At 51.3% G+C, this 25587-nt stretch overlaps 1 protein-coding gene across 1 annotated transcript; it reads left to right on the top strand.

Moving 5' to 3' along the window:
• Positions 1-4722: 4722 nt before the first annotated feature.
• Positions 4723-25335, top strand: ARHGAP40 (Rho GTPase activating protein 40; the record flags this gene model as incomplete). The annotated part of the gene is made up of 15 exons (XM_070419517.1): positions 4723-4790; positions 6164-6366; positions 8887-9107; positions 9610-9685; positions 10359-10507; positions 12183-12348; positions 13426-13517; positions 13965-14042; positions 14395-14554; positions 15308-15390; positions 16989-17195; positions 21308-21448; positions 22219-22388; positions 23571-23626; positions 24809-25335. Coding segments are annotated over 15 exons (1962 nt in total), but the record flags the coding sequence as incomplete, so codon positions are not given.
• Positions 25336-25587: the final 252 nt, after the last annotated feature.

The raw sequence follows: 25587 nt of genomic DNA, 5'->3' as shown, positions 1-25587 counted from the left end.
AAGGTTAGGCTGCCCCCTTCAGGCCCTGGGCTTCTCCACCCCTCCAGCTGCCCCCTCCTCTGCCCCCTCCGTCTCCAGGTATTGCTGACACCACCCAGGTTGGCCGGCTAATGCCCACAGCATGTGAGAATTTCATTTCCTTGCTACTTGCCAACCCTGGGTGTTAGCAATCTGATGTTTGCCAATCTGATGGCTGAAAACATTTCACTGTTTTAATTTGCATTTCCACAATGACTTGTGGAGTTCAACATCTTTCCATATTGAGCATTTTTGCATTTTATCTTCAGTGACTTGTTGATTCATATCTGCTGTTTCCCTTTCTATTGGATTTTGGGGGAGTATTTTTTTTCCTTACTGATTTCTAGGAGCTCTTTATATAGACTAGATAGTAACACTATTTGTTGTGAATATTTTCTCTCAGCTGATCACTGGTCTTATTAATCTGTCTATGATGAGTTTGTTATACAGACGTGTTAAATTTTGATGGAATCGAACCTCAGGCATTTTTCTGTGATAGCTTTTGGCTTTTATTTTGCTTGGGGGGATGATTCCCTCCACCCCTCATTTCTCCTGGGCTTCATTCCCATCAAACCCCAATGCAGGCTCCTATCCACCAGGGGAAATTCTTTTGTACTTACCACCATCATGACCTGCTCCCCTTCCTGTGAGCTTTGCAATCTCCCTTCCTCTCTGATGTTCCTTAAAAGCTGGGTTCCAACATCACCTTCTCCAGGGAGCCTGCTCTGCTCAACCCCATCCCACCCTGGTCACTGCTCTGTCTGTTGGGCTGTTGGCCTCATAATTGCTTGGGACACAGTGTTGCTTTTAAGTATCTGATAGGGCACTTACTATGGGGCAAATGCTTTGCATGCATTGCATCCTCACAACCTTGTATATACAATTATCGTCATCAGCACTCCCATTCTGTAGGGTGGGGAGGGAAGGCTAAGATACTTTCCCAGGCTCACACATCGAGAAGACAGACGCAGACCCGCACCGTCTGACGCCAGGGCCTGGGCCCTTGGCCACTGTGCCAAATGTCTTGTATTGCTGCCCTAATTTAGGGTCTTAAACAATCCAAATGTATTCCCTCAGAGTTCTGCAGGCCCAAAGGCCAACATGGACCTTCCCAGGCTAAAAGCAAGGTGTTAGCGGGATTGTGGTTCTTTCTGGAGAACCTGGGGAGAGCCCGCTGTGCCGCTTCCAGAGGCCCCCTTCCAGCCTCAAAGCCAGCAGTGGCGAGGTGAGCCCTTCTCACGCTGCCTTCTCTCTGGTCTCCACTCTTCTGCCTCCCTCTCCCCCATTTAAGGGCCCTTGTGATTTCACTGGGCCCACCAGCTAGTCCAGGATGACCTCCCCATCTCAAGGTCAGTTGATCAGCAACCATAATCCCTTCTGCAACCTTAACCCACCTCCCCTCATGTAACGTAACAGCCACAGATTCCAGGGATTAGGACCTGAGCATCTTTTTTTGGCAGGGACTCGGGGTGGGGGGTTGGGGTGGGGCAGATTCTGCCTACCACAGCCACTTTTCCATGCTGCTTCTCCAAACCGTCATCACCTGCCTCTACCCGGCCTCATCCTGCCTCACCCCCTCAGAAGCTGCAGGTTAGATGGGTGACTCGGAATCACCCAGAAGGCTTGTTTAAACCCCGACTGCTGTGCCCACTCCCAGTTTCTCATTCAGTAGTTCTCGGGCAAGGACTGAGAATTTGCAGAATGGGTCCACAGATCCAGGTTTTCCAGTAACCGAATCAAGCATCCAGTATTGAATGGAAATTAGTTAAAATGAAATAAAGTAAAAAATTCAGCTCCTCAGTCATACTGACCACATTCCAAGTGCTCAGCAGCCACAGGGACTAGTGGCAGCTGTCCGGGCCAGCACTGTATGTACATCTGACTAAGTGACTCAGCCAGAAGCCCATTTGGAGGGGCCACCACCACCCAGCTTCAGCCAGTTGTCACTTAGGGACAGGGGCCCAGGATTATCATCTCTTTTGATTGCGTTGTGGTGGAGAGCACTGGAATTAGCGGGTTTTAAAATGTGAGACTTCCTCGTGTCCAAATGATGGCAAGCTATTTGAAATGTGTTGAACTTCAGTGGGGTGGCCTCTCTGCTACTCCACACAGAGATTGGCTGGTCCTGATCTTCCGGTCGGGTACATTTGTCATCTCAGAGGTCATGGGCAGAACCTTAATCTCCTTCAGTCATCTCAGAAATGCAGGCTGCCCCTCCCAGAAGTGCCAGGTGAGAATTTCGATGCAATCCATCCATTCCCTCCCCACTCCTGGGAACTCCTCTGCAGGTCTCTCAACCCAGCCGTGTACCGACGCTTCCCACAGTGCCTCCCAGCCTGGCTGCCCAATGCGGTCGGCTGGGCAGCTCCAAGCAATGCCGGTGCCCAGCTCCCATTTCCGATGCTTTTGCTGCCCTTGGTCTGGGGCACTGGCTGGGCCCTGGGAGTTTGAAAAGCAGCTGGGTGGTTCAGGTGCACACTCAGGGTTGAGACTCACTGGCCTGTGGGCCGGGTCTCCACACCTGGAATGCAGCTCCTCGGCTCAGCAGGGCTCATGCATCTCTGGCTCTCGCCCACCTGGCCCAGCTGCAGGGAGCACCCACTCCCGTGCCTTCCTCCATCTCCTGGCCCAGCCCCAGGTCTGAGTCAGGAAGCTAACTTGTACACATCATATGTCAAAGTGTTGTTACTGTTGTGGTCCAGAACACAAATAGTCACACTCGAAAGTTCTGTGACCCAGAGACCAGCTCTAGTGGAATTATGTGGAAGAAATGCGGTGAGCGTCGCTGAACAATTCAAGAATGAGCACGCCCCCTGAATGAGCCAGTCCGTCTGGTGGTGTCTTATGGAGATTTGAGGAACTCAGTTAAGATGATCCTGAAAAGTGTAAACACAGAGTTTGCCTTTCGTATCTCTTTTCTGCCCAGCCCCGACCCCAGCCCATGGGATTGCTTCATAGGTGGCAGGGTTGCTGTGTACTGATGCTCAGGTTGTGCGCGGCATAGGCTGTTACATCCAAAGGGGCACCATCCCCCATCAAAATTGAAACAAAAAAAGTGGGCTGTTTGTGAAGCTCAGAACAGATTTTGTGGATGTGCTGAGGCCCATTCTCTGACTAAATGGGGGTCTCGTTGCCACACTGCAAAATGTGGGCTTGGAACAATGACGCCTTTAGAACTGTCGGGGTTTTATTTCCTTTCTGGTTTTTCCTGCGCCCCCACCTGATCTCAAAAAGTTCACCAAGGCGGCGATCGCCCTCCTCTCGCTGCTTGGCTGTGAAGCGGTGACACAGTTGATCACTTTTGTTTTGGTTTACTCACTCTTTTTATTGCTGTGTCACAAAAGCACGCAGATGCTGGTAATTTCCAAGCGAATGACAAAGCCACTGAGGAAGCGGAGCTGTGCACCAGCAGGGGGCAACCACATTGGCAGGAGGCATGCTGACAAGCAGTTTCCCCAAAAGCATAAATAGAGCGGAACAGCCAACTTCATAATGAACTGGGAATCGGCCTCCAGTTCAGCTTCTGCTGGTGGAGACAGCCAAGCTGTTGCCGCGGACAGGCTGTGTGCCCGGCCTCCTCTTCTGGGCTCTTGGCAGGCTTGAGATTTCTTTGCTTGACCACATCGGCGTATGTTTGGGGACGGAAGTGTTTATAATTTGGAGTTGAGCCCAGTATGTGGGCAGGACACTGGGGAAAAGGCACATGGGTGCATGGGTGAGGTACTGGCGGGACAGGCCACCTGCAAAATGAAACGGGGCCTTTGTTCAAAAATTATCACGCATTTCGACATGGCGATAGCAGAGCACTAACCACGCCGGAGGCCTCCTGGGCAGGACTGTGCAGCCCCACATCCATGCGGCTGGCCTCGGTACTAACCCACCTCCAGAAGTTGGGGGGACATCTATGGATGGGGTCTCCGGCTGTGGGAAAAAAACAGCCTCAGGGACCCCAGGGCACAGAACCCCACAAGACAAAGACCAGGTAGGCAGCAGGAGAAAAATTAGCTCCCTGTCCTGGGCCACAGACACAAACAAAAACAACCAAATAGCTCCAATGGAACAATCCTTTTTGGAAGACGATTTGGCAAAAACCCTTTGGCTCAGCAATCCCGCTTCTGGCACTCGCTCTTCCACGGTCACCTTTGCACAGAGGGCCACGGCAGTAAACACGGGGATGCTTGTCGCAGGGTCACTTGTGATACAAATGAAAACACGCAAGCGCCTGTCACGGGGTAAGAACCCCGCCGCACACCGGAGGAGGGTGCTTCGGCAACATGCCCTGGGTGGGGGACCCCCAGGGCCCAGTGTGAACACTTCTTTCTATTGCTGTGTGTGGCACCCACTCTGGCCAAAGCCTGGGTCCCCCTGTGTGACTGCCCACTCCTTGAGGAGACTGACTGTAAGCCAGGTCTGGAGCAAGCTGTCTGTACCCCAGAATCCCCACCAAAGTCCCGGGTGCTTCTGTCTGGGGAATAATTCCTGTGGCTGGAGGAATGCGCACAACGGTGCTTTTGTTTTTAACTAACAGCTCTATTGATAAGAAAATGATGCACCATACAATTGACCCATTTCAAGTGTACAGTCCAACGGTTTTTTGTATATTCACAGAGTTGCGCAACCATCATCACAATCAATCTTAGAACATGTTCGTCACCCCCAAGAAATGCCGTCCCCAGGAGCAGGCACTCACACAATGGCTCTTAATCCAAACCGGCCTGGACCTGTTTCTGTGACGAGGCTGGGGTGGGGTCATGCCTGCTACACAGAGCGGGGTGAGTGGGAAGGAGGCTGGGAAGGCAGCCACTGTGGTCACCGCCCCTGTGCTCCACCCACCGGGCTCGGGCTCGTGGTGACATCCCTTTCCCACCCCTTGCCCAACAATGCTGACGACCTCCTGCATTTGCCTGGCTTTCAGAGATGCTTTCCCTCTCTCTCCAAGTCTCATTTTTTAAAAATATATTTTTATTGATTTCAGAGAGGAAGGGAGGGGGAGAGAGAGATAGAAACATCAGTGATGAGAGAGAATCATTCATCAGCTGCCTCCTGCATGTCCCCTGCTAGGGATCGAGCCAGCAACCCAGGCATGTTCCCTGACTGGGAATGGAACCATGACCTCCTGGTTCATGAGTCAGTGCTCAACCACTGAGCCACGCCCGCTGGGCCCTAGTCTCATTTTAAGACCGCCTTGAGTGCAGCAATCATGGGCCAGATCGGCGGTAGAAGGGATGTGTGGCTGGGACTGGGGAAGCCCAGCCTTAGTAGAGGGGACAAATTATGCAAAGGCATGGAGGTCTGAGAGAGACTGGGGCACTTGCAAACTTGCAACTGGAAAATCAGTTCCTGCGGGGAAATAGCCAACACTGAGGCCCACGCGTGTCCGCCAACCTCACACTTCTGGCAGCTCTTTCTTTACTTCCAGTTTCTGTGACAAGGCTGGGGTGGGTCAGGTTAGAGGCTGGCATAGGTTCTTTGTGGATTTTCTCTTTCCCTCCCTTGGAATGAATTCTTAATCTGGAAGTGATATTGATATGTTTGTCCTTTTTGTTAGCACTTACCTAATATTTGGTCCTTTTTTTTTTTTTTTTTACTTTTAATTTTTGTTTCTTTGCATTCTGTGAACTGGCACTTTGGTCTGCTCAGATCTGGCTGGAGAGCAGGGGACGAGGTGGTCACATGGTAGAGACAGGGAAACCAGGGCTGTGGGAGTCAGACTCACAGATAAGGGGGTGCGGGTGCGAAGGAGATACCTGCCATTTGGGGTAGAAATTCAGTGAGATGAGTCAGGCGCTGCACTGTCATTTCCTCTCGTGTCCTGGTGTTTAACTCCCTCTCATCAATGTTCATGCTACCCTCTGCGGGTCCAGGATTGCTTGCCTTGCCCAGGAAGGTAGGACAAAGCGGTGCTGCCTGGCCTTTCTCCACCCTCTGGGCATCATCTGTGTCCACGTGATTCTCAGGGACGATGGGTAAAGTGGTCAGTTTGCGAGCCTGGCCGTGTGTCTGTCCCCCCTGGGAAGTTTACTCAGGAAGCTCGCCCAGCTCCCAGGAACCGCAGACCGGTTTCTGGAGAACCTCCAAGCCCCGGACAGACCCCATCGTGAGCGGGGCTCTGCCTGACTTCTCTCCTCCCTCCCGCCTGCTGCAGCTCTGGCCCCTCGTCCAGCCCAGTGAGTCAGCTCCCGCAGAAGAACCCCCTGCGAGCATGCCCTGCAGAACGCTCCCACTCCCGGGTGTCCTCGGCCGAGAGCTTGTCCCTGGATGGCTTTTGGATGGAGGTGGAGCGGATCCAACAGAGGGATGAGCTGAGAAAAGAGGATGGCAGCGGGGGCGAAGGCCGGCCCCCAGAGGGTGAGGAGTGCTGGCAGGGGCTGCTGGGCGGAGGGAGGCCCCTGTGGCAGGGGAGACATGTGCAAGCTCCAGGCACAGACCATACGTGCAAGGGCTTTATCTCTCTCGGGCTGTTGCAGTAGCTTCTTCCCTGACCTCCCTGCTCCCCCCCTCACTCCCTTGTCATCCTAAATTAGATGACGCCCCTCCTTAGATTAGGTTACTCAGCACACGTGTATAATTGCCCCTTTCTTGCCAGGCACTGTTTTAGGCACCAGGGATACAACCGTGAACACAAAACAGTCTCCCCGTGGAGCTAACATTTGAGTGGAATCCTAAATCCTTTGCTCAACATCCCACAGGTGTCCCCACCTCTCTCAGCGTATCTGTTATCCATACTGCATAATCAACCGCTGCACACTGAGCGGTGTAAAGCAGCTATCATCATTATTCTCACAGTGTCACAGTTCTAGGGGTCGGCAGGGCTCAGCTGGGCAGTCCTCACTCTGGGGCTCCCGTGGAACTACAATCAGATGGTGGCCAGGGCTGGAGTCGTCTCAAAGGATTTCTCACTTCTGAGTCTGGTGGTGGCTGTGACGTCAGCTGGGCCTCATCTAGGACTGTAATGCCTACTGTTTGCTTCTCTGTGGGCCTGGGCTTCCTTACAGATAAGCAACTGGGTCCCAAGAGCGGGAGGAGAGAGAGAGAGACAGAGAAACAGAGAGACACAGTGAGAGAGAAGAGGCAGAAGCCGGCTCGCCGTTCATGACCCGGCTTTGGAAGGCAGGCAGAGACACTTCTGCTGCACCCTGTTTTCCTGCGCCCAGCCCATATCCCAGAGGAGGGAATTAGACCCACCTCTTAATGGGGTGTGTGTCAAAGAATTTGGGGACATGCAAAACCTACACATCACAGGTTACAAGGCTTTACAAAATCAGCCCCAGGCCCCTCTGCCTCATGCCCTCCCACCGTCTTCCTATGTCTCCACTTCTGCCTCCACTCGGGCCTCCTTGCTTCCTTGACCAGGAAAGCACACTCGAGCCTCTGAGCCTTCGTCCTCACTGTTCCCTCTGCCTGGGGCGCCCTTCCCTCAGGGATCTGCCTGGTTTGTTCTCTCCAATCAGGATTGGGCTCAAATGTCACCTCCTTGGAAATCTTGACTTCCTTAAGTAAAACAGCACCCTGCCCCTCACTCTCTAGCCCCTTGGCCCACCTTATTTGCCGTTAGAGCACATCTCCGTGCCTGACATGACACAGTGCATTTATTTGTGCTTTGTCTGTGTCCCCCAGTAGAATGTAAGCTCCAAGAGGTCTGGGCCATTGCCTATCGCTGCTATACCCTCAGGCCTAGAACAGAGCCAAGCCCATTCTTGTACTCCTCATGTGTTCGATGAGTGAGGGAATGAAAGGGCATGGGCACAGAAACCTGGATCTGGCCTATGAGTCAGCTGTGCTAGCCCATGGTGTACAGCATGTGTGGTCATGGGGGAGACTCAGATCTCCTAGGAACCTTCAGGAAACACTGGTGTTTGGAAGAGATCCTGTGGTGAGAGGAGAGAAGCAGGTCCTGGCATCACAGTGGGATCGGTGCCTTCACCAGCTGGCACAGGTCAGGGGAGGACCCACAACGTTGTGGCCGCCCTGGCAGCATTTGTTTGGTTCCCAAGTGCATGGGGAATGCGGTGGGTTAACATCTGTACATGCCACAGCTCAGGCTTCCTGCCGTGAAAGCAGTTCTGATATTTTGAACCACCAGCACTCGGTTGACTAATTGGTCAAACTGGGCACCCCAGCAAGCAGCTCGCACATGGGTACAGCTTCCTCCCCAAGTTCTCGTCTGTTTTCCCCATAATAAGACGGAACTCACCAGTGTTTCCCAAGTGTGATCTGAAGACTCCATTGTATTAGAATCATCTGGACAGGAAGGCGGGAAGGCGAGAGTTCAAGTTCAGGTTCCCAGGTCCTGAGCCTGAACTTCTAGGGCAGAATCTCTGGAGGTGGGACCCAGGGACCTGCAGTCTCAACACCACCCCACAGTTTGGAAGAATGGTTTTGCTGTAAGACCATGACCGTTTCCTTACAAAACACAGTTGAGGGGATTATTCCAACACAGATAAGGTCTTGAATAGAGTGAGACTTTCCAGGGGACAGCAGCTGCTTGCCCGTGCTCTCCACGCTGGGCCCATGTGACCCTGTGGTGATCTCTGTCAGATTTGGGAGGGGGAGTGAGTTCATGGCTACATTCCAGAGGCAGAGCAATGCAGGCACCCCTCCTCAGCCTGCTGTCTCCAAGAGAATATGATTGTATAGGTTTAAATCCAGATACTGCTTAATGCCATCCGGACCCCCAAATTCTCTGATATTTTGTTAGGTTTTCTCCACATTGAAGAGTGTGGTTGGTGTTAGTGAGTCTTGTGGTCAGATGTGTGGGTGTTTCTTGCACTCAGGTTGAGTGTGTGTTTCTGCATGTGACTCGGTCAGTGCGTGTGGCGGAGAGTGTAGCTGTGTGTATTTATCTGGATGGTCTCCCTCTGTTGGCAGAAGGAGAAACTGAATCCCAGTGGCTGCAGGACACAGGCCTGTCAGACCTCCTTGGTGGCCTGGGCTTGGACAGTCATCACCGGGGGCTCCTGTCCACCCTCACACAGACCCAGGTGGCCGCTGTGCGCCGCCGGCTGGACATCTACGCCCGCTCAGCACGAAGACGCCCCAAGGCACCTGTTAGAGATGTCAGGGACATCTTTGGGGGCTTCAAGGCAGGGGTAAGTCAGCAGCACAAGGGTGACTGCAGGCCCTGTCTGCTGGGCCCATTCACACCCTCAGTGAAGCTGGTCCTGCTGCAAGGCTGTGCTGGCGGGTGCTTGCAGGCCACTGTGTCCCCAGGTTGCAGGCAGGGCTGTCCGCTGTGTGTGCATTTCCTGTTGCCACCATGTCTGCTTGCCTGGGCCTGAAAGCTTAGGTTCTTTCTATATTGTCAGGACAATTATAATATGTTTTTATCAGTTGTATATCCTGCCGACACTTGTAACCTGAGAAGTTACAGGCATTTTATTCTTTCTTTTGTACACGCTGAAGTGGCATGACATGTGCTTAATGCAATAGGCATTGAAGGCAGAGAGGCCCAGGCCAGAGCTCCCCCTCTCGGGGCGGGGGCAAGATCTCTGCGCTTCAGCTGCTCCATCCGTGAAGACAGGGTCACGAATGGCTTCTATTTCCCAGGGTTGGGAAATAGAATTAATTGGAAATTGTCTGTAATTTGTTTAGGAAATGCCTTCAGAGAATGGGGATTCAGGTATGAAATGGACCCTGCTCAGTTCCGGGAGCCCTAAGTCTCCTCCAGGTAAGTGGCCTTCATTTTCCTGGGCCCTGGGAGTCCTCCAGGCTGCACAGGGCTGCTCTGTGAGGTAAGGAAGGTGCATACCTCTGAGCGTTTTTCTCCTCCTGCTGGTTCCGTGCCTTCCCTGCTTCAGGGCAGTAGGAAGAAAGCCCAAGGGGCAAGGTTGGCTCTTGAGTGGGTTTTCCCATCAGACCCATGGACCTTAGCTTGGAAAATTACTTCCTGGGGCAATGGGCCTTAGCTAGAAACTACTTCCTGGGGCAATGGGCCTTAGCCAGGAAACTACTTCCTGGGGCAATGGGCCTTAGCCAGGAAACTACTTCCTGGGGCAATGGGCCTTAGCCAGGAAACTACTTCCTGGGGCAATGGGCCTTAGCCAGGAAACTACTTCCTGGGGCAATGGGCCTTAGCAGGAAACTACTTCCTGGGGCAATGGATCTGATCCCTAACGGTATTGATTTGGTCCTGGGGTTTTGATCCTGGGAAATCACTTCTTGGGGCAAAGGGCTTGAGTCCTCAGCTTAAGAACTTGCTTCTGGGGTCACGATCTCAGCCCCCTGGTCTTACGCAGTCGCTACTGAGAAGGGCCGAAGCCTGAGAAATTGCTCCCTGGGCTCTGGGCAGGAGGCAGGGAGGCGGCAGGTGCTGACTGCCTCTCTGTCCTGTTTCCCCGCAGCAGCAGAGCCTGAGGGGCCGCAGGCACAGGCTGGGATGGAGCACGCCTTCCACATGGACTCCGCCTACTCGGAACAGGCCGCACTGCTCCTGCAGAGGGGCAGGCAGCCCCCGGGAGGCACCTGTGCCTGGAGCAAGGGGTCCCTGCCGGTGAGGATGCTACCCAGGGGGCGGGGGCCAGGCTCCCCGCTGACCATTCCTCTCTACTCCTTAGGGAAAGTGCAGTAACCTCTACTGCAGTGTAAAGGTGCTTTCATTCACGCAAATTTTTCTATTTACTTTGAAATAATTTTAGAGTCACAAGAAGTTGCAAAAATAGGAGAGTTCCCATGTGCTACTCACCTGGTTTCTCCCAGGCATAGTCTCTTATGTAACCATGGTGTGTCGAAGTTTTTAAAGACTGACTTTCTATTTCTAAAGCATCATAGATAATTAATGTTCAACATTATTATATCTTCTATCCTTGATGATTTGATTTTCCCATTAAACTATGAATGATAATAATTAATAATGCCGAAGATACCACATATAGACCTTTTACCATAGACCGGGCATATACCAAATACTATACATACATGATTTAATTTCATCTGGTATGTTAACGGCAATTGTGTAAATACTTAAAAATAGTGATAGTTGCCGAAACCGGTTTGGCTCAGTGGATGGGGCGTTGGCCTGCGGACTGAAAGGTCCCAGGTTCGATTCCGGTCAAGGGCATGTACCTGGGTTGCGGGCACATCCCCAGTAGGAGGTGTGCAGGAGGCAGCTGATCGGTGTTTCTCTCTCATCGATGTTTCTAACTCTCTATCTCTCTCCCTTCCTCTCTGTAAAAAATCAATAGAATATATTTTTAAAAAAATAGTGATAGTTATAATAATTGAGGACTTACTTTGTCAGGCACTGTGTTTTATCACTTTATCAAATTTAATCTCCCCCCAAAACCCTGTGAAGTGGATACTGTTATTAGCCCCACTTTACAGGTAAGAAAATTGACACACAGAAAGGTAAAATTATTTACCCAAACTCACAGGTGAAGTCAGGACTTGAACCCAGGAAGTTTGGCTCTATGCACCGTAGAGCAAGCATGGGCTGTCTTATAGCCATAACATCACGACCTACAACCACAGCATGCTTCCTTTCCCTTAGCACTGGAATGGGCACTGGGGCATAATCTGGTCAAGTCCTCCAGGCAAATACCAAACACATTTGCCCCTCCCTCTTGCTGTTTTCGACTTTTCACCTATGGCAGTAGTGGGGTGGGGTTGGGGAGGGGGTGGGGAAAGGCGCGGCGGAATATGCCTGTAGATCCCCATTCCTACCTCTAGATGGCGCGGTCGAACATCATTTATTTTTCAATCAATATTGAGGAAGAGGAGCATTGGGTTGGGGTATGGCAGAGGAAGGATAGGGATAGGTGGGGTGAGGAAGAGCAACAAAGGATCAGAATAGAAGCAAAATAAGAGACCCGTAGGGTGATCCCTCTCCTCCAGTCCTCAGGTTGGAATACAGGCAGTAAAGAGAGCTTCCCATTACTGTTATGTGCTTGGCACCCTTTATTCCCCTTAGCCCATTTTACCCTCAAAAACTATGAAGTAAGCACTGTTGTATGATTACAAATGGGGAATTAGAGGTTCAGAATGTGAGGTGGAGGTCAGGTGGAGGTGGGACTTGAACCTGGGATGAAACCCTGAGCCCCTGTTCTCATCCACTCTGTTCTTTCTCCCTCTAACCGCCTGGGGGTGGGATGGGTGAAGGATGGGGTGGGGGCGGGGCCTCAACACACTTACAGGACATCTGGCTTGCTTGTCTCTGCTTCCCTCCCTAGAAGTTTAGGATCCCCAAAGGCAGACTTGGCTTGACGAGGATTGGAGACCTGTCCTCGCAGGACCTGAAGAAGATCGCCGCCCTGGCCCTCATCGAGCTGACTGCGCTCTGCGACGTCCTGGGCTTGGACCTGAAGAGGAGCAAGGCGGGGAAGCAGAAGGCAACAGGTCAGCAGTCCAGCACTTCAAAGCCCTGTGACTAACGTCCTGGCTTTCTCACTGAGCGAGTTGCGTGGGGAATCTTGCACCAGAATATGCTTAGCTGCTTTATTTCCTTCAGTTCTATGTACTTGTTCTGCATCTGAAAACAGTTCCTACTCACTGTAGGAAATTTGAGTAAAATCCAAAAAGGAAAAATATAATTCAGATGTAAGCACTATTCGCTTTTAGAGTATCATCTTCCACCCCCACCCCATGTCTATACACCCTTTTTTCACTTTATAGTATAGAACTATGGACATTTCTGAGTTTTCGTCTCATTCAGCTATTGCCACAATAGTGCTATATAACAGGCAACCTCAAAACTCATGACTTAAATCAACAATTGTTTACTCTTGCTCAGATGTTGGTGGGTGTCCCCAGATTGGGCTCATTGCTGCACATTCCACTTTGAATGCATCTTAGAATGTTTTAGAATATACCGGTGACGTTCCGGGTATATATTACCCTTCAATAGTGTATGAGACTGTTCATCTCACTGCATCATTGTCAACATGATGCATTGCAATTTTTTGTTTGTTTCTTGATAAAGACAAGAGGATGATGGATGGGTAGACCAGGAGAAGGGGTTTGGTAGAGAAAGGGGTAGGCAAGTGAATGAGAAGGAAGAACATTGCCGATAGACTTAGAAAGATGAGTTTATCTGAGAAGCCTGCAAGGCAGGATGGTTGAGAAGACCTGGGAAGTACATTTCATTGGAACTTGGTCCATCCCTGCTGAGCAAAATCCTCTACCCCAGACCATTGTTACACTTGGCACCCAGTGCTCCCCGGGGCAGCAGCACCTTTTCTTTCAACACCTCTTTATCCAGCTGAGGTGTTTGCTCTGTGATGCATCCAATGTTCTCATTATTGCTGAGGCCTCGTGTTCTGCTTGAGAGCAGGTTGAGCTCAGCCACCCTCCAGAGCTCAGGCCTCACACAGGGAAAGGAGTCTGATTCTAGTCGCCCAGGAGATGTTGCAGGCTGGAGCCCAGCTGTCATTCCAGGAAGTGAAACACCCCTTCTACTCTTTGGACTTCCCGCAGAAACTCGCCTTTTTGGGGTGCCCCTTGAAGCCCTGCTGGAAGCTGACCGCAAAGCCCTCCCCAGCACCCAGGTGCCGCTGGTACTTCAAGCTGTAAGTTGTCCCCAGATTGGGCTCAGTTAGCCAGCCAGAGGCTGGCCCTGGGCACCCTGATGGCTGGCCTGGGAGATACAATGTGGACTTCAGAATCAGGAGACCTGGGTTCCGATTCTGACTCTGACACATGCTAGCTGAGACTTGGGCGGATTTTTTTTTTTTTTTTTTGGCCCGGCCCCGCCCTGGATTTTTGAGCCTCTCTGAGCCTGCCTTTCAGTGTTTGTGAAGTGGGGTTAGAATAACAGTATTCTCTTATTAGAGATTGAATGAGAAAAATGCATATTTAGGGGAAAAAGCTCACAGAACAATGCTTGGCTCATGGGAGTGGCTAAGAAAGCCGTTCTTCGCCTCTCTTTGCCTTGTTTTTTTGGGAGACAAACACACCAGTTTGAATCCCACTTTTCAGTGGTTGCTGGTTTAAATGGTGGTTTCTTTTTCTCACAGCTGCTGTCCTGTTTGGAAAAGAGGGGGCTGGACATGGAAGGCATTCTCAGAGTGCCTGGATCGCAGGCCAGGGTCAAGGTAATGGCTTGGCTTCCCCCCGCTCGTTGAAGTTGCATCCCCCAGCATCCTCACGTGTGCGTTAATCCTGAAGAGAATCCAGTTCACGGCCTGTTGGTCTCTGTTTGGGTCTGGAATTCAAGAGGGTTTGAAAGGCTAGAGGTGGCACAATATAGCATAGGCTTGAGACTGTTGACATTTGTTGAGTGACTTACACACATTAGGCCATTTAATCCTCACAAAACTCCTATGAGAAGAGTGCTATTATTGTCCCCATTTTGCAGATGAGGAAACTGAGGCCCAGAGAATGTGGTGGAGCAACTTTTCCTGGAGCCTTGAGCCAACTTCTCATTAGTGCCCCTCTTTTCTTCAGGGGCTGGAACAAAAGCTGGAGAGAGATTTCTACACTGGCCTGTTTAGCTGGGACGAGGTTCACCACAATGATGCGTCCGATTTGCTCAAAAGGTTTATCCGGGAGCTGCCGGCACCTCTGCTCACTGCTGAGTACCTGCCGGCCTTCGCCGTGGTGCCCAGTGAGTGTGCCAGCCCTTTGCGTTTGGGAGAAGAGCTTTTGATGGCCTGGGAGGGAAGGTGGTGGGAAGATGGCACTACCTGATCCCTGCCTGATGGGAGAGGAAGGGCATGTGTGTGTGTGCATGTGTATTGTGTGTGTGTGCATGTATGTGTGCATTGTCTATGAATGTGCATGAGTGTGCGTGTGCAGTGTGACGAGGCGAACCAATTGCATTTCTGACCCTGGGATATACCTCTCAGGCTACATGTCTGGGCATGTGTATGTGCATGTGTATGTGTGTGTGTGCATGCACATGTGTGTGTTATTTTTTATTCACACGGTATAGCGAGCCTCAAGACCAGCACTGGTTGGGGCTCTGTCTGAGCTAACACTAGCCCAGGAAACAGTTCTAGGCCTTAAAAGAAGGGTTTCCTGCCCTGGCCGGTGTGGCTCAGTTGGTTGAGTGTTGATCCATAAACCAAGAGGTCACTGGTTCGATTCCCAGTCAGGGTACATGCCCAGGTTGTGGGCTTGATCCCCAGTAGGGAGTTGTGGGAGGTAGTCAATCGATGTTTTTCTCTCATTATTGTTCCTATCTCTATCTCTCTCTCCCTCTCCCTTTCTTTCTCTCTCAAATCAATGTTTAAAAAAAACATTTTTTAAAAAGAAGGGTTTTTTGGAATCTCCCCTCCCCCAAGGAGGGGGCTTCAGACTGAGGGAGAGTCTCTGGCCTCACTGAGAGACTGAGACCAAGTCTGCCCTCTTCCCTCAGACATCCCTGACCTGAGGCAGCGCCTGCAGGCCCTCCACCTGCTCATCCTGATTCTCCCGGAACCCAACAGGAACGCCCTGAAGGTGAAAGCTACCTCCAGCTGCCTCCACTCTGTCATCTCAGCCCACAGCCACAGTAATGGCTCCAAGTGTGCCTGTTCATTCATTCATTCATTCATTCAACAACTCTGCCAGGAGCTGGGGTGCAGTGATGACCAACAGTGATGGCCTCGTCTTTCCTGAGACCTTTTCCCTAAAGAAAGGAGATGAGCCCTGAGAGGACATGGTGCTCACTGGAGTGTGCACTGCCCAACATCATTGTTGGTCCCAGGGAGAAGGCTCTCTGCCCAGATAAGATGGGTGGACACTGAGTCAGTGAAGTAAGGTTAGGATCATCTGTTCCTACAGGACTTCTCAGAGTCTTGATATGCCAAGGCTTTGCGAATGTCTGGGGGGGACTAGAGTGTGTAGCAGTTCCTGAGTCAGGTGTCCAGGGACCTCTTTTCTTATGGAAAGCATTGCATTGCATGGTGTTCCGTGGAACACTAGTTTGGGAAATACTTGGGGAACTCCCACTGTGTATTATGGGAGTGGGTATTCAGGACTGGGGGCTGGGGTGCAGCCCGGGCTTAGGTCCCAGCACCCTCCTGGCTGTCCTTGGGTCAAATCCAAGACATACTGCTAGGGTGTGGCTGTGAGGAGACCCCAGGTCTACTGGAACCCTTGTCTGATGTGGACACAGGAGGCCCTAAAGGAGTATTTATAACCAGATAGACCGGGGCTCAAGTGACCATCACGCCTTGTGCCTCAGCTTTGTTGAAGAGACAGCCTCTTTGAATTTGTTTCCTTTTCAGTAAACATAGGTTAATAATACCATCTGTGTGATTGTTTGTGGAACACAAGAGCTAATACAGAAGGAATCACAGAGTAGATGATGTGGTACTTAGCAAGTGTTTAATACATTTCCTCCCTCCCCACATCTTCCCCCTTCCCTCCCTTCCTTCCTTCCATCCACCCTCATCCACCAACCAACCATCCATCCATCCATCCATCCATCCATCTTTCCATCCTTCTATCCTCCCTCCTTCTGTTCATCCTTAATGTCTATGTGGCCTTGGGCACATTCTCCAAGCCACAGTTTTCCTTCTCTGTATAATGGGTACAAATGGTAGAACCTACTTTAGAGAGTTGTGGGAATTAAATGAGATGATCAATGCATGTAAGGTGCTAGCTAAGGGACCGGGAACACAAAGAACACTCACTAAATGGCAGCTATTACCACCATCTCCCTTCCTTCCCATTGTCTCTGCTTCCCTGTTCTTTCCCTTGCCTTTTGGGCAGATTCAGACACCCCAGATCCAGGTGAAGGAACTGTGCTGGGCTTGCCAAGAAAATACCCACTCCCCAGAGTGGTGGCTCTTTTCTGCCTGGAAGTTGAAGTGTGACCCCGATGTCTCATTAATCTCTGAGGGAGCAGGGAAGGGGGAAAGTTTTGGCCATGTTTTGCCAGAAACAGACAGAGAGGTCACAGAGTGTGCTGATGGCAAAGTTGAAACTAAAACCCCTATTCCAGTCCCTGGCTCCTTGCAAGGCCCCCAAGTAGCACAGCAGGATGTTCTGGGAAAGGTAGGGTACACGAGGGGTGTGCTAAGATTTGAAGAAAGTTCTATGCCCTTCCACAGGCACTCCTGGAATTCCTCAGGAAGGTGGTGGCCCAGGAGCAGAGCAACAAGATGACACTGTGGAATGTTTCCACGGTAATGGCCCCTAATCTCTTCCTTCACCGAGGGCAGCCCCCCAAACTCCTCAAGGGCAGGGAGAAGCAGCTGGCAGAGGGGGCCGCCGAGGTGGTACAGATGATGGTGCACTACCAGGACCTGCTCTGGATGGTGAGTGGTGTAGGCCAACTGTGAGGGGAGGGGACACACTGTCCATCTGGGTAGTAGGCACAGGCCCTTTTTCTCCTCTGGGTACAGCTGCCCTGTTGTCCCTGCCATCCATGATTGTGGGTACTGTCCTTTCAGATCCTAGTTGTGTCTCTTCTGGGACCTTTGTTGGCTCCTATGTATGATCTATGTCTTCTTTTTCCCCTGCCAAAAGGTGTCCACACTCCCACACCTCGCAGCCAATCTATGGCTATCTGGTCTACCCCAGGTTAAGGGTGTTCCCTGAGCTCCCACAAATGATTCCTTCACCTCAAAGCTTTAATGATGTTGAAAAAGCCACTCTCACCCCTGTTCCGCCACAGGCTTATGGACACAGGGCCTGCCTAAGACAGAGGCCTGAGCCAGATAACCAAAACACCCCCTTTCCCTATGAGCCTTGCCCTGTGTAACAATCCAAAGCAAGGACAAGGGGCAGGGATAGGGAAAGAGGTCCCTCTGTGGTGTGGACATGCAAGGCCTGCTGACAGTTGGGGGATGGAACAGAAACGCTAAGTCCCCTGCAGCACTTGAGACTGCCATGGATGCAAGATAGCACTGCCCAGCACTGCTGCTCAGGCCACTTCCCTTAGAAATGTGTAGCCTCTTCCTTCCATCTCTCCATTCATCCTTCCATTTAGTCACCCACCCAGCCATCCACCCATTCACTCACTCACCAATCCATCCATCCAGCCATCCACCAACTCACTCACCCAGCCACCAACCCATGCATCCATCCATCTATTTATCCATCCATTCATCCATCCACCCACTCACTCACCCACCAACCAATCCATGCATTCATCCATCCACCTACCCACCAATCGATCTATCCATGATCCACTTACCTTTCTTCCCTCCCTCCCTCCCTTCCTTTGTTCTTTCCTTCCTTCCTATTCTTCCCTCCACCCATAAAGTTATTAAGATAATTTTCAATCCCAGAAACCAGAAAGTGAAGCTCTCTGACTCTTCTCAGTTTCTCCCTCATCACACCCAGGTGCCCCTTTGTGTTCTAAACACACCAAATGCCAGCTGGTTCTCCTCACTCAGCCTGCACTTCACACCTGAGTTTTTACTTATGCAGTTCACTCTGCCTGGAATTCCCTTACTTTTTTAGAAAGGATGGAAACTGGTAACCTCTGCTTATTCTTTTTCTTTTCTTTGTTTGTTTTTTCTTTTTATTGAGTTTATTGGGGTGATAGTTGTTAACAATATTATACTTCAGGTGTACAATTCCACAATACAATTTGTACACTGTATTGTATGTTCACCACCCAAAATCAAGTCTCCTTCCATCATCATTTATCCCCCCATACACTTCTCCAATTCCCCTTACCCCCCATAGCAATTAACACACTGTTGTCCATGTCCATGAGTTTTTTTCTCTTCTGTTCAACCCCTGCAACACCCCCAGTGCTCTACACACCCCGGCAACAGCTGTCAGCCTGCTCTCTATGAATCTGCCTCTATTTTGCTTGTTAGTTCATTTCGTTCATTAGATTCTACATATGAGTGAAATCATATGGCATTTGTTTTTCTCTGACTGGCTTATTTCACTTAGCACAATACTCTCCAGGTCTATCCATGCTGTTGCAAAGGGTAAGATTTCCTTCTTTTTATGGCCGAGTAGTATTCCATTGTGTAAATGTACCACAGCTTTTTTATTCACTCATCTACTGATGGACACTTGGGCTGCTACCAGATATTGCAATGAACATAGGGGTGTTTATATTCTTTCGAATTAGTGTTTTCTGGTTTCTTCAGATAAATTCCCATAAGTGGAATCACTGGGTCAAATGGCAGTTCCATTTTTAATTTTTTGAGGAACTTACATACTGTTTTTCACAGTAATTGCACCGAACTACATTGCTACCAACAGTGCACTAGGGTTCCCTTTTCTCCACATCCTCGACAGCACTTGTTTACTGATTTACTGATGATAGCCATTCTGACAGGCATGTGGTGATATCTCATTACTAGAGGCCCAGTGCATGAAATTTATGTACTGGTAGGGTCCCTAGGCCTGGCTGGCGATCAGGACCAATTGGAGCCTTCTGGCTGCCGGCTGCTGGCTGGGACCATCCTTCATTCTATGCCGCCCCCTGGTGGTCAGTGCACATCATAGCGAGCAATTGAACTCCTGGTCGAAGTCCCAAGGGGACATTTTGCATATTAGCCTTTTATATATATAGACTAGAGGCCCAGTGCATGAATTCATGCACCAGTGGGGTCCCTCAGCCTGGCCTGTGGGATCGGGCTGAAACCAGCTCTCAGACATCCTCCAAGGGGTCCTGGATTGCAAGAGGGCACAGGCCAGGCCGAGGGACCCCACTGGTGCACGATTGGGTCCGGGGAGGGACGCAGGAGGTTGGCCAGCTGGGGAGGGACCGCAGGAGGACTCCAGAGGATGTCTGGCCCATCTTGCTCAGTCCCGATCATCCAGACCCCAGCAGCAAGCTAACCTACTGGTCATAGCATCTGCCCCTTGGTGGTCAGTGCATGTCATAGAGAGCAGTTGAGTGGCCTTAGCATATTATTAGCATGTTTTGCTTTGATTGGTTGAATGGACAATCGAATGACCGGACACTTAGCATATTAGACTTTTATTATATAGGATGGTTTTAATTTGCATCTCTCTAGTGATTAGTGATGTTGAGCATTTTTTCATATGTCTATTGGCCATCTGTATGTCCTTTGGAGAAGTGTTTACTCAGGTCCTTTGCCCATTTTTTAATTGGGTTGCTTGTTTTTTTGGTGTTGACCCTCTGCTTATTCTTCAAGACCTAGACCAGTGATGGCGAACCTATGATACGCGTGTCAGAGGTGACACGCGAACTCATTTTTTTGGTTGCTTTTTCTTTGTTAAATGGCATTTAAATATATAAAATAAATATCAAAAATATTAGTCTTTGTTTTACTATGGTTACAAATATAAAAAAATTTCTATATATGACATGGCACCAGAGTTAAGTTAGGGTTTTTTAAAATGCTGACACACTGAGCTCAAAAGGTTCGCCATCACTGACCTAGTTCAAGAGTCACCCCTATGGAAAACCCCTGCCTCTCCCCCATATAGGCCTGCACCTACAGCCCATAGTTCCTGCCTTCTCTGTGCCCCTTCAGCTTTCTGAGGTCATGTGGCTACTAAAACACATCTATATATATAAAAGGCTAATATGCAAAGTGTCTCCTCAGGAGTTTGACCAGGAGACCAGGAGTTCAATCACTCGCTATGACATGTGCTGACCACGGGGGGGGGGGGGGGGGGGGCGACGTGGAACATGGCAGGTGACCAGTGGCAACAGCGGGGCCCTAAGGGAGTGAGGGAAGGAGGAGGCGGGGAGGCGGGGAATCTGATCAGCCCTGATTGCTGGCCAGGCTAGGGACCCTACCCGTGCACGAATTTCATGCACTGGGCCTCTAGTTTGATTATAACACTTTTTATTGAAGGGAGTTTTAAAAAATCAAGAAATGCCTACATGCCTTCTTGCTGTAAAAGTTTTAGGCAACATAGATGTTGATACACAAAATGGGAGAATTCCCCCTCCTTCTTCCTCCATGGGTATCATCTTGTTCAGGCATCACAGAGCCAGTAAGCAGAGGGGCCCAGAATGGAACCAGGCCTGTCAGACCCCAGAGCACATGCTCATTCTCAGGGTCATGGAGACAGGATTCTCCTGACTCCCTCTGCCGGCTTCTGATTCCAGAGGAGTGTGGGTCCCTGTGGGAATTTGCCAACGCAGGGCTGGCTGGGGATTCTCCAAGCATTAGCCCACTCCAGGTGTGTTTGGGGACATCCCTGCCTGAGTGTGCCCATGAGCAGCCATGCCACAACAGGTGTGGGAGCCTCCAGCCAAAGCCAAGGGTGGGCTCTCCGAGTCCCCTACTCCATGGCCTTCTTTAGGGGCCAAATGGCCCCTCTCTTCCCACCAAACTAGTGCTTCAGTTCCAAGTTCAACAAATATGTATTGGCAACTCCGTGTGCGGTGCCGGGACAAGGAAGATGCCACAGGGACTGGCGGGCTCTGCCTCTGCCGGCAGCCCCGTGCTCCCGCTAAGACGCGATTCTCTCCGGCCAGGTCTCCTCTTTCTTGGTCGCCCAGGTGCGAAACCTGAACGACAGCAGTAGCAGGCGCCCCCAGCTCTGCGACGCGGGCCTCAAAACCTGGCTGCGAAGGTCACACGCAGACAGGGACAAGGCGGGGGATGGCCCCGAGGCGGTGAGTGCCCGCTCACACCCCAACCCCAGATGCGGGGAGAAAGAGGCGGCGGGAGGGCACCTAGCGCTCCCGCATCCCCCGGGTATTCGCTGCCATTGCGCTTCCGGTTGCAGCCACTAGGGGTCGCGCCGGCCCCACCGCAGAGCGAGAAGCAGGTGTCTTTGAAACCGGGGAGATGACAGCGCTGAGGATAGGGAAATGGCGTGGTGCAGGGACTTCTAGAAGCTGTCTTCCTTGCCCCATTTTAGGCAGCCCTTTGTGTGCCTGGCGGAGGGTTGGGAAAGTGGGAGTCACTTTGTGGGGTGTGGGGTGATTTGGACCAGGAAGGGGTAATAGAAGGAAAGGGCTTTCCAAGAATATTGAGTGCTCCTGGGAGGAATGCTGAACAGGTTCCTTATTAGAGTCCCAAACTGAGAAACTGACCTGTGTCGCGCTGTGCATGATGTGCATGGGGGATGAGTATTTTATAAACCAGTGTGCGTGTGTTCATAGGTGCATTTCATGCCCTCCTGCTGTGTGTATCAGTATGAACGCATCTATACGCATGTTTCTGTGCCTGTGTCTGTGTGTGCACACTTGTAGGGGCGTCATGTATGTGGACCAAGGTATGATCTGTGAGTAAGCGACTGGTGTATATGTGTACGTGAGCATCTTTTATTTTTAGTGTGGGTATTTGTGTAAGTGCACGTGTGTGCATATTTATGTGCACACATTTGAATTCCAGGTATGCATGTGTGTGCCCATGCCTATGGAGCTTTCTCTCTCTGCAGACTCCCACAGTGGCAAAGATCCAGGTGGCCTGGCTTATCAAAGATACCCTGGAGGTGCCCCTGACCCCCAGCACCAAAGTGGCTCATGTCCTCAGGCAGTTCACAGGGCGCCTCAGCCCTGGTTTACAGGGTCAAGAGGGCAATGAGGACAAGGACAGCCTCCTCCCACGGTAAGGGGCACCTCCCCAAGACAGGAGCCTCTCTCCGAGAGGGAGCAGGGAGCAATCCCGAGGAGGGGTCCCCGCTTAGAGCCGAAGGCCAGAAGGGGAGTTGCACAGGCTGTTGACCTTTCCCTTTCTGGGGTGGTCAGAACTGGGTTTTCCAACTTTCTCAGAGAGCCTCTTGGCTTCAAATAAAGTGAAAATAGCATTCATTTTTTCAGTTTAACAGGTATTTCATGAATGCCTGCTATAGACCAGGTACCCTGTGGAATGCTAGAATCACAGTGAAAAGAGCAGTCAGGGGCCCTGGACTTACAAGTTCATAGCCCTGTGGAAGAGATAGACATGTGTCAAATAGCCACAAAGTCAAAATCAGGCAGTTCACAGGGCAGGTCACAAACTGTATTCAGTTTTATAGGAAATACAGGGAACAATGTGAATGTAAGACAAGGCACTTGGTATAGTCTGGGGAATGAGGTAAGACTTCTAGACACAGAAAATTGCATGTGCAAAGGTCCTGAGGCAGTGTGGCCAAAGAGCTGAAAGAGGATCAGGAGGGGCTGATATGCAACTATCATTCCAGGATGCAAGGAACAGCTTGAGCTCAGGTGCCTCCATGATGGACCTAGCAGTGTCAGTCATTAGCAAGTGTCTAGTCCAGTTCTTGGACTAGTCCAGTTCCTCCTTGTACAGATGGGAAAACCAAGGCCCAGAGAGGGGAAGAGGCTTGCCCAGAGCCACAGGCAAATTGGGAACAGATTGTGGAATTGAATTCATATGGTAATTACATGATACTTATATGATAACTATAATTATCATACATAATCACACAATATTCACAATTCATTTTAACTCAGAATTTGCCCCTCACAGCAGGCTCCTGTCCCCACATCTCACTCCTCATCCCGCCACTCTCATAGCTTCCATTCTGATACCCAGCAGGTAGGGGCCTTGTGGTGGGGGACCCATGACCAGCCCTCCCCGAGTGCCACCCACCTGCCTCTTCCATGTCTCTGGAGCTGGGCTCCTTCGTGGCTCCAGCTTTCTCAGGAAGGCCCTTATGCCTCATCTCCCAGCTGGGACCAAATATTAGTGAGGACTGCCCCTCCCAGGCCTGAGGTCTGGAAGCAGTTGCTGGTCCTGCAGCCTCGAGCAGAAGAGGTCGGTGAGTCTCTCCTCTCTGTCTTGCAGCAGCAGGTTGAGGAAGTCAGCTGACATCGTCCTCTGTGAAGTTGGAGGGAATCTCAGTAAGTTCCCAGTGGGGAGTGGGTCTGAGCCCAGGCCCCTGCAGCTCTCCGACCATCAGGGCTCACTGGGCCCCTCTTGGGTTGAGCCTTTCCCTCAGGCCTCTGTCTCCCAGGAAACCAGGTAGAATCCTGCTGTGAGGTTAAAGGTCAGCTTGTGGCCACGCCTTAGGATTCCATCTTGGAGTTTGGAGTAATGCCTGGAGTGACCTCTGGCTTGGAGAGGGCAGGATTTTTTGCCTAGTGCCATGCTTTTCAGCACCACTGCTCTGCACCTGTGGCCATGGATGCCTTAAGGCAGTGGTTCTCAACCTTCCTAATGCCACAACCATTTAATACAGTTCCTCATGTTGTGGTGACCCCCAACCATAAAATTATTTTCGTTGCTACTTCATAACTGTAATTTTGCTACTGTTATGAATCGTAATGTAAATATCTGATATGCAGGATGTATTTTCATTGTTACAAATTGAACATAATTAAAGCATAGTGATTAATCACAAAAACACTATGTAATTATATATGTGTTTTCCAATGGTCTTAAGCGACACCTGTGAAAGGGTCGTTTGACCCCCAAAGGGGTCGCAGCCCACAGGTTGAGAACTGCTGCCTTAAGGAATTCTGCAAACACATATCCAGCTCTGAGGGGCCCCTGGCTCTGTGGGAACCAAGAAGGGCAGCTGTCCTCAGCTGCTTCTTTAGAGCAGCGACTCTCAAACTTTAAGGGTGTGTCAGATTCACCACAGGGCTGATAAGACTCAGGTGGCTGGGCCCTGAGAATCTGCATTTTAATAAGTTCCCAGGAGGTATTGATGCTGCCGGTGCAGGGACCGCCGTGGAGAGCCACGAGGCTTTGAGAGTAGTCAAGCATTGAGGGGGTGCTCTTTAGAAGAGCCTTGCAACGGCGGGAAGGAGGAGAAGGGGTGAAGTCTAGCCTTGGCCACAAGGGGGCTCTGGAGCGCCACCTGCATCAGCGTAGAGGTAGGGAGGGTGGCCATAATCCCGCCCCACCCCCAGGCATCTGACGTCAGCGGAGGGCAATTCTGAGCCAGGGGTAGCTGGGAGCCACAGCAGCCAAGGTTCACACAGGTGCGAGGGCGGAGCCTGGCCGGTGAGGAGCTTCGGGTGGGCCAGCAGCATCTTCCACCAGCACCACCTCAACCTCCTTGTCCCTGCTTCCCACAGGTGAGCATCGCCTGGACCCAGACGCCTACCTCTTAGATCTGTACCGCGCCAACCCCTATGGCGAGTGGGTCATTCAACAGAGCCCCACCTAAGCCTGTACGGTAGGAGCAGCCCTGGGTGCCACAGCCCGCCGCCCCCCGCCCCCGTGCGGTGTAGCCAGCGCGGGAGCACAGCTGCTGAGGGGAGGTCTAGCTCCTCCTCCAGGCGTCTTCTCTGCAGCGCCCCTCAGGTCCTGGAAGTGCTCTGGCTGGCCGGCTCCTCCCCCCAGAGCCCTGGGGGGATGCTTTCAAGTAGCCCTACAGCGAATGGGGGGCAGCCGGCGAGCTCTGTGGCCTTGGCCAGCCCCTTGCACTCTCTGAGCCCCCTGGAAAGTTGAAGGGGGTTGGGCCTCAGGCAGTGCGGGGCTGACACTGTGGCCAAGAACAGCCCCCGGAGAACTGGAAAGAGAAAAACTGCCCTTCACGGCTCTCAATGTAGCTTTGCACAAGCTTGTGATTTTATAATGATATTTAAATTCTGTTGGAACATTAAAGGCACAAGTTAAATGTCACTTTTACTTTGTTCAAGTTTTTTTCTCCCCAGCCCCGCTCTCATGGGTGTTGTTCTGGCAGTAAGTTAACATGGGAGCTTAGGAAGGGGGATGCCTTGTTTCTCAGCGTGGTCTGGCCACACCTTGAACCTGCAGCCACCTGGAGGGGCTGGAGGAGAACTCAGAAGGGGGAGGGATGGAGTCATGACAACAGTTTTTTGCGGGGGGGGGGGGGGGGGGGGGGGCGGGT

This window comes from Myotis yumanensis, unplaced genomic scaffold (genome assembly GCF_028538775.1).
Source record: "Myotis yumanensis isolate MYYU_CA2020_CCGP unplaced genomic scaffold, mMyoYum1.0.hap1 SCAF_7, whole genome shotgun sequence".
NCBI lineage: Eukaryota > Metazoa > Chordata > Mammalia > Chiroptera > Vespertilionidae > Myotis > Myotis yumanensis.
Note: the sequence above shows the minus strand (reverse complement) of the source record. Positions and strands in the feature narration are given on the sequence as shown.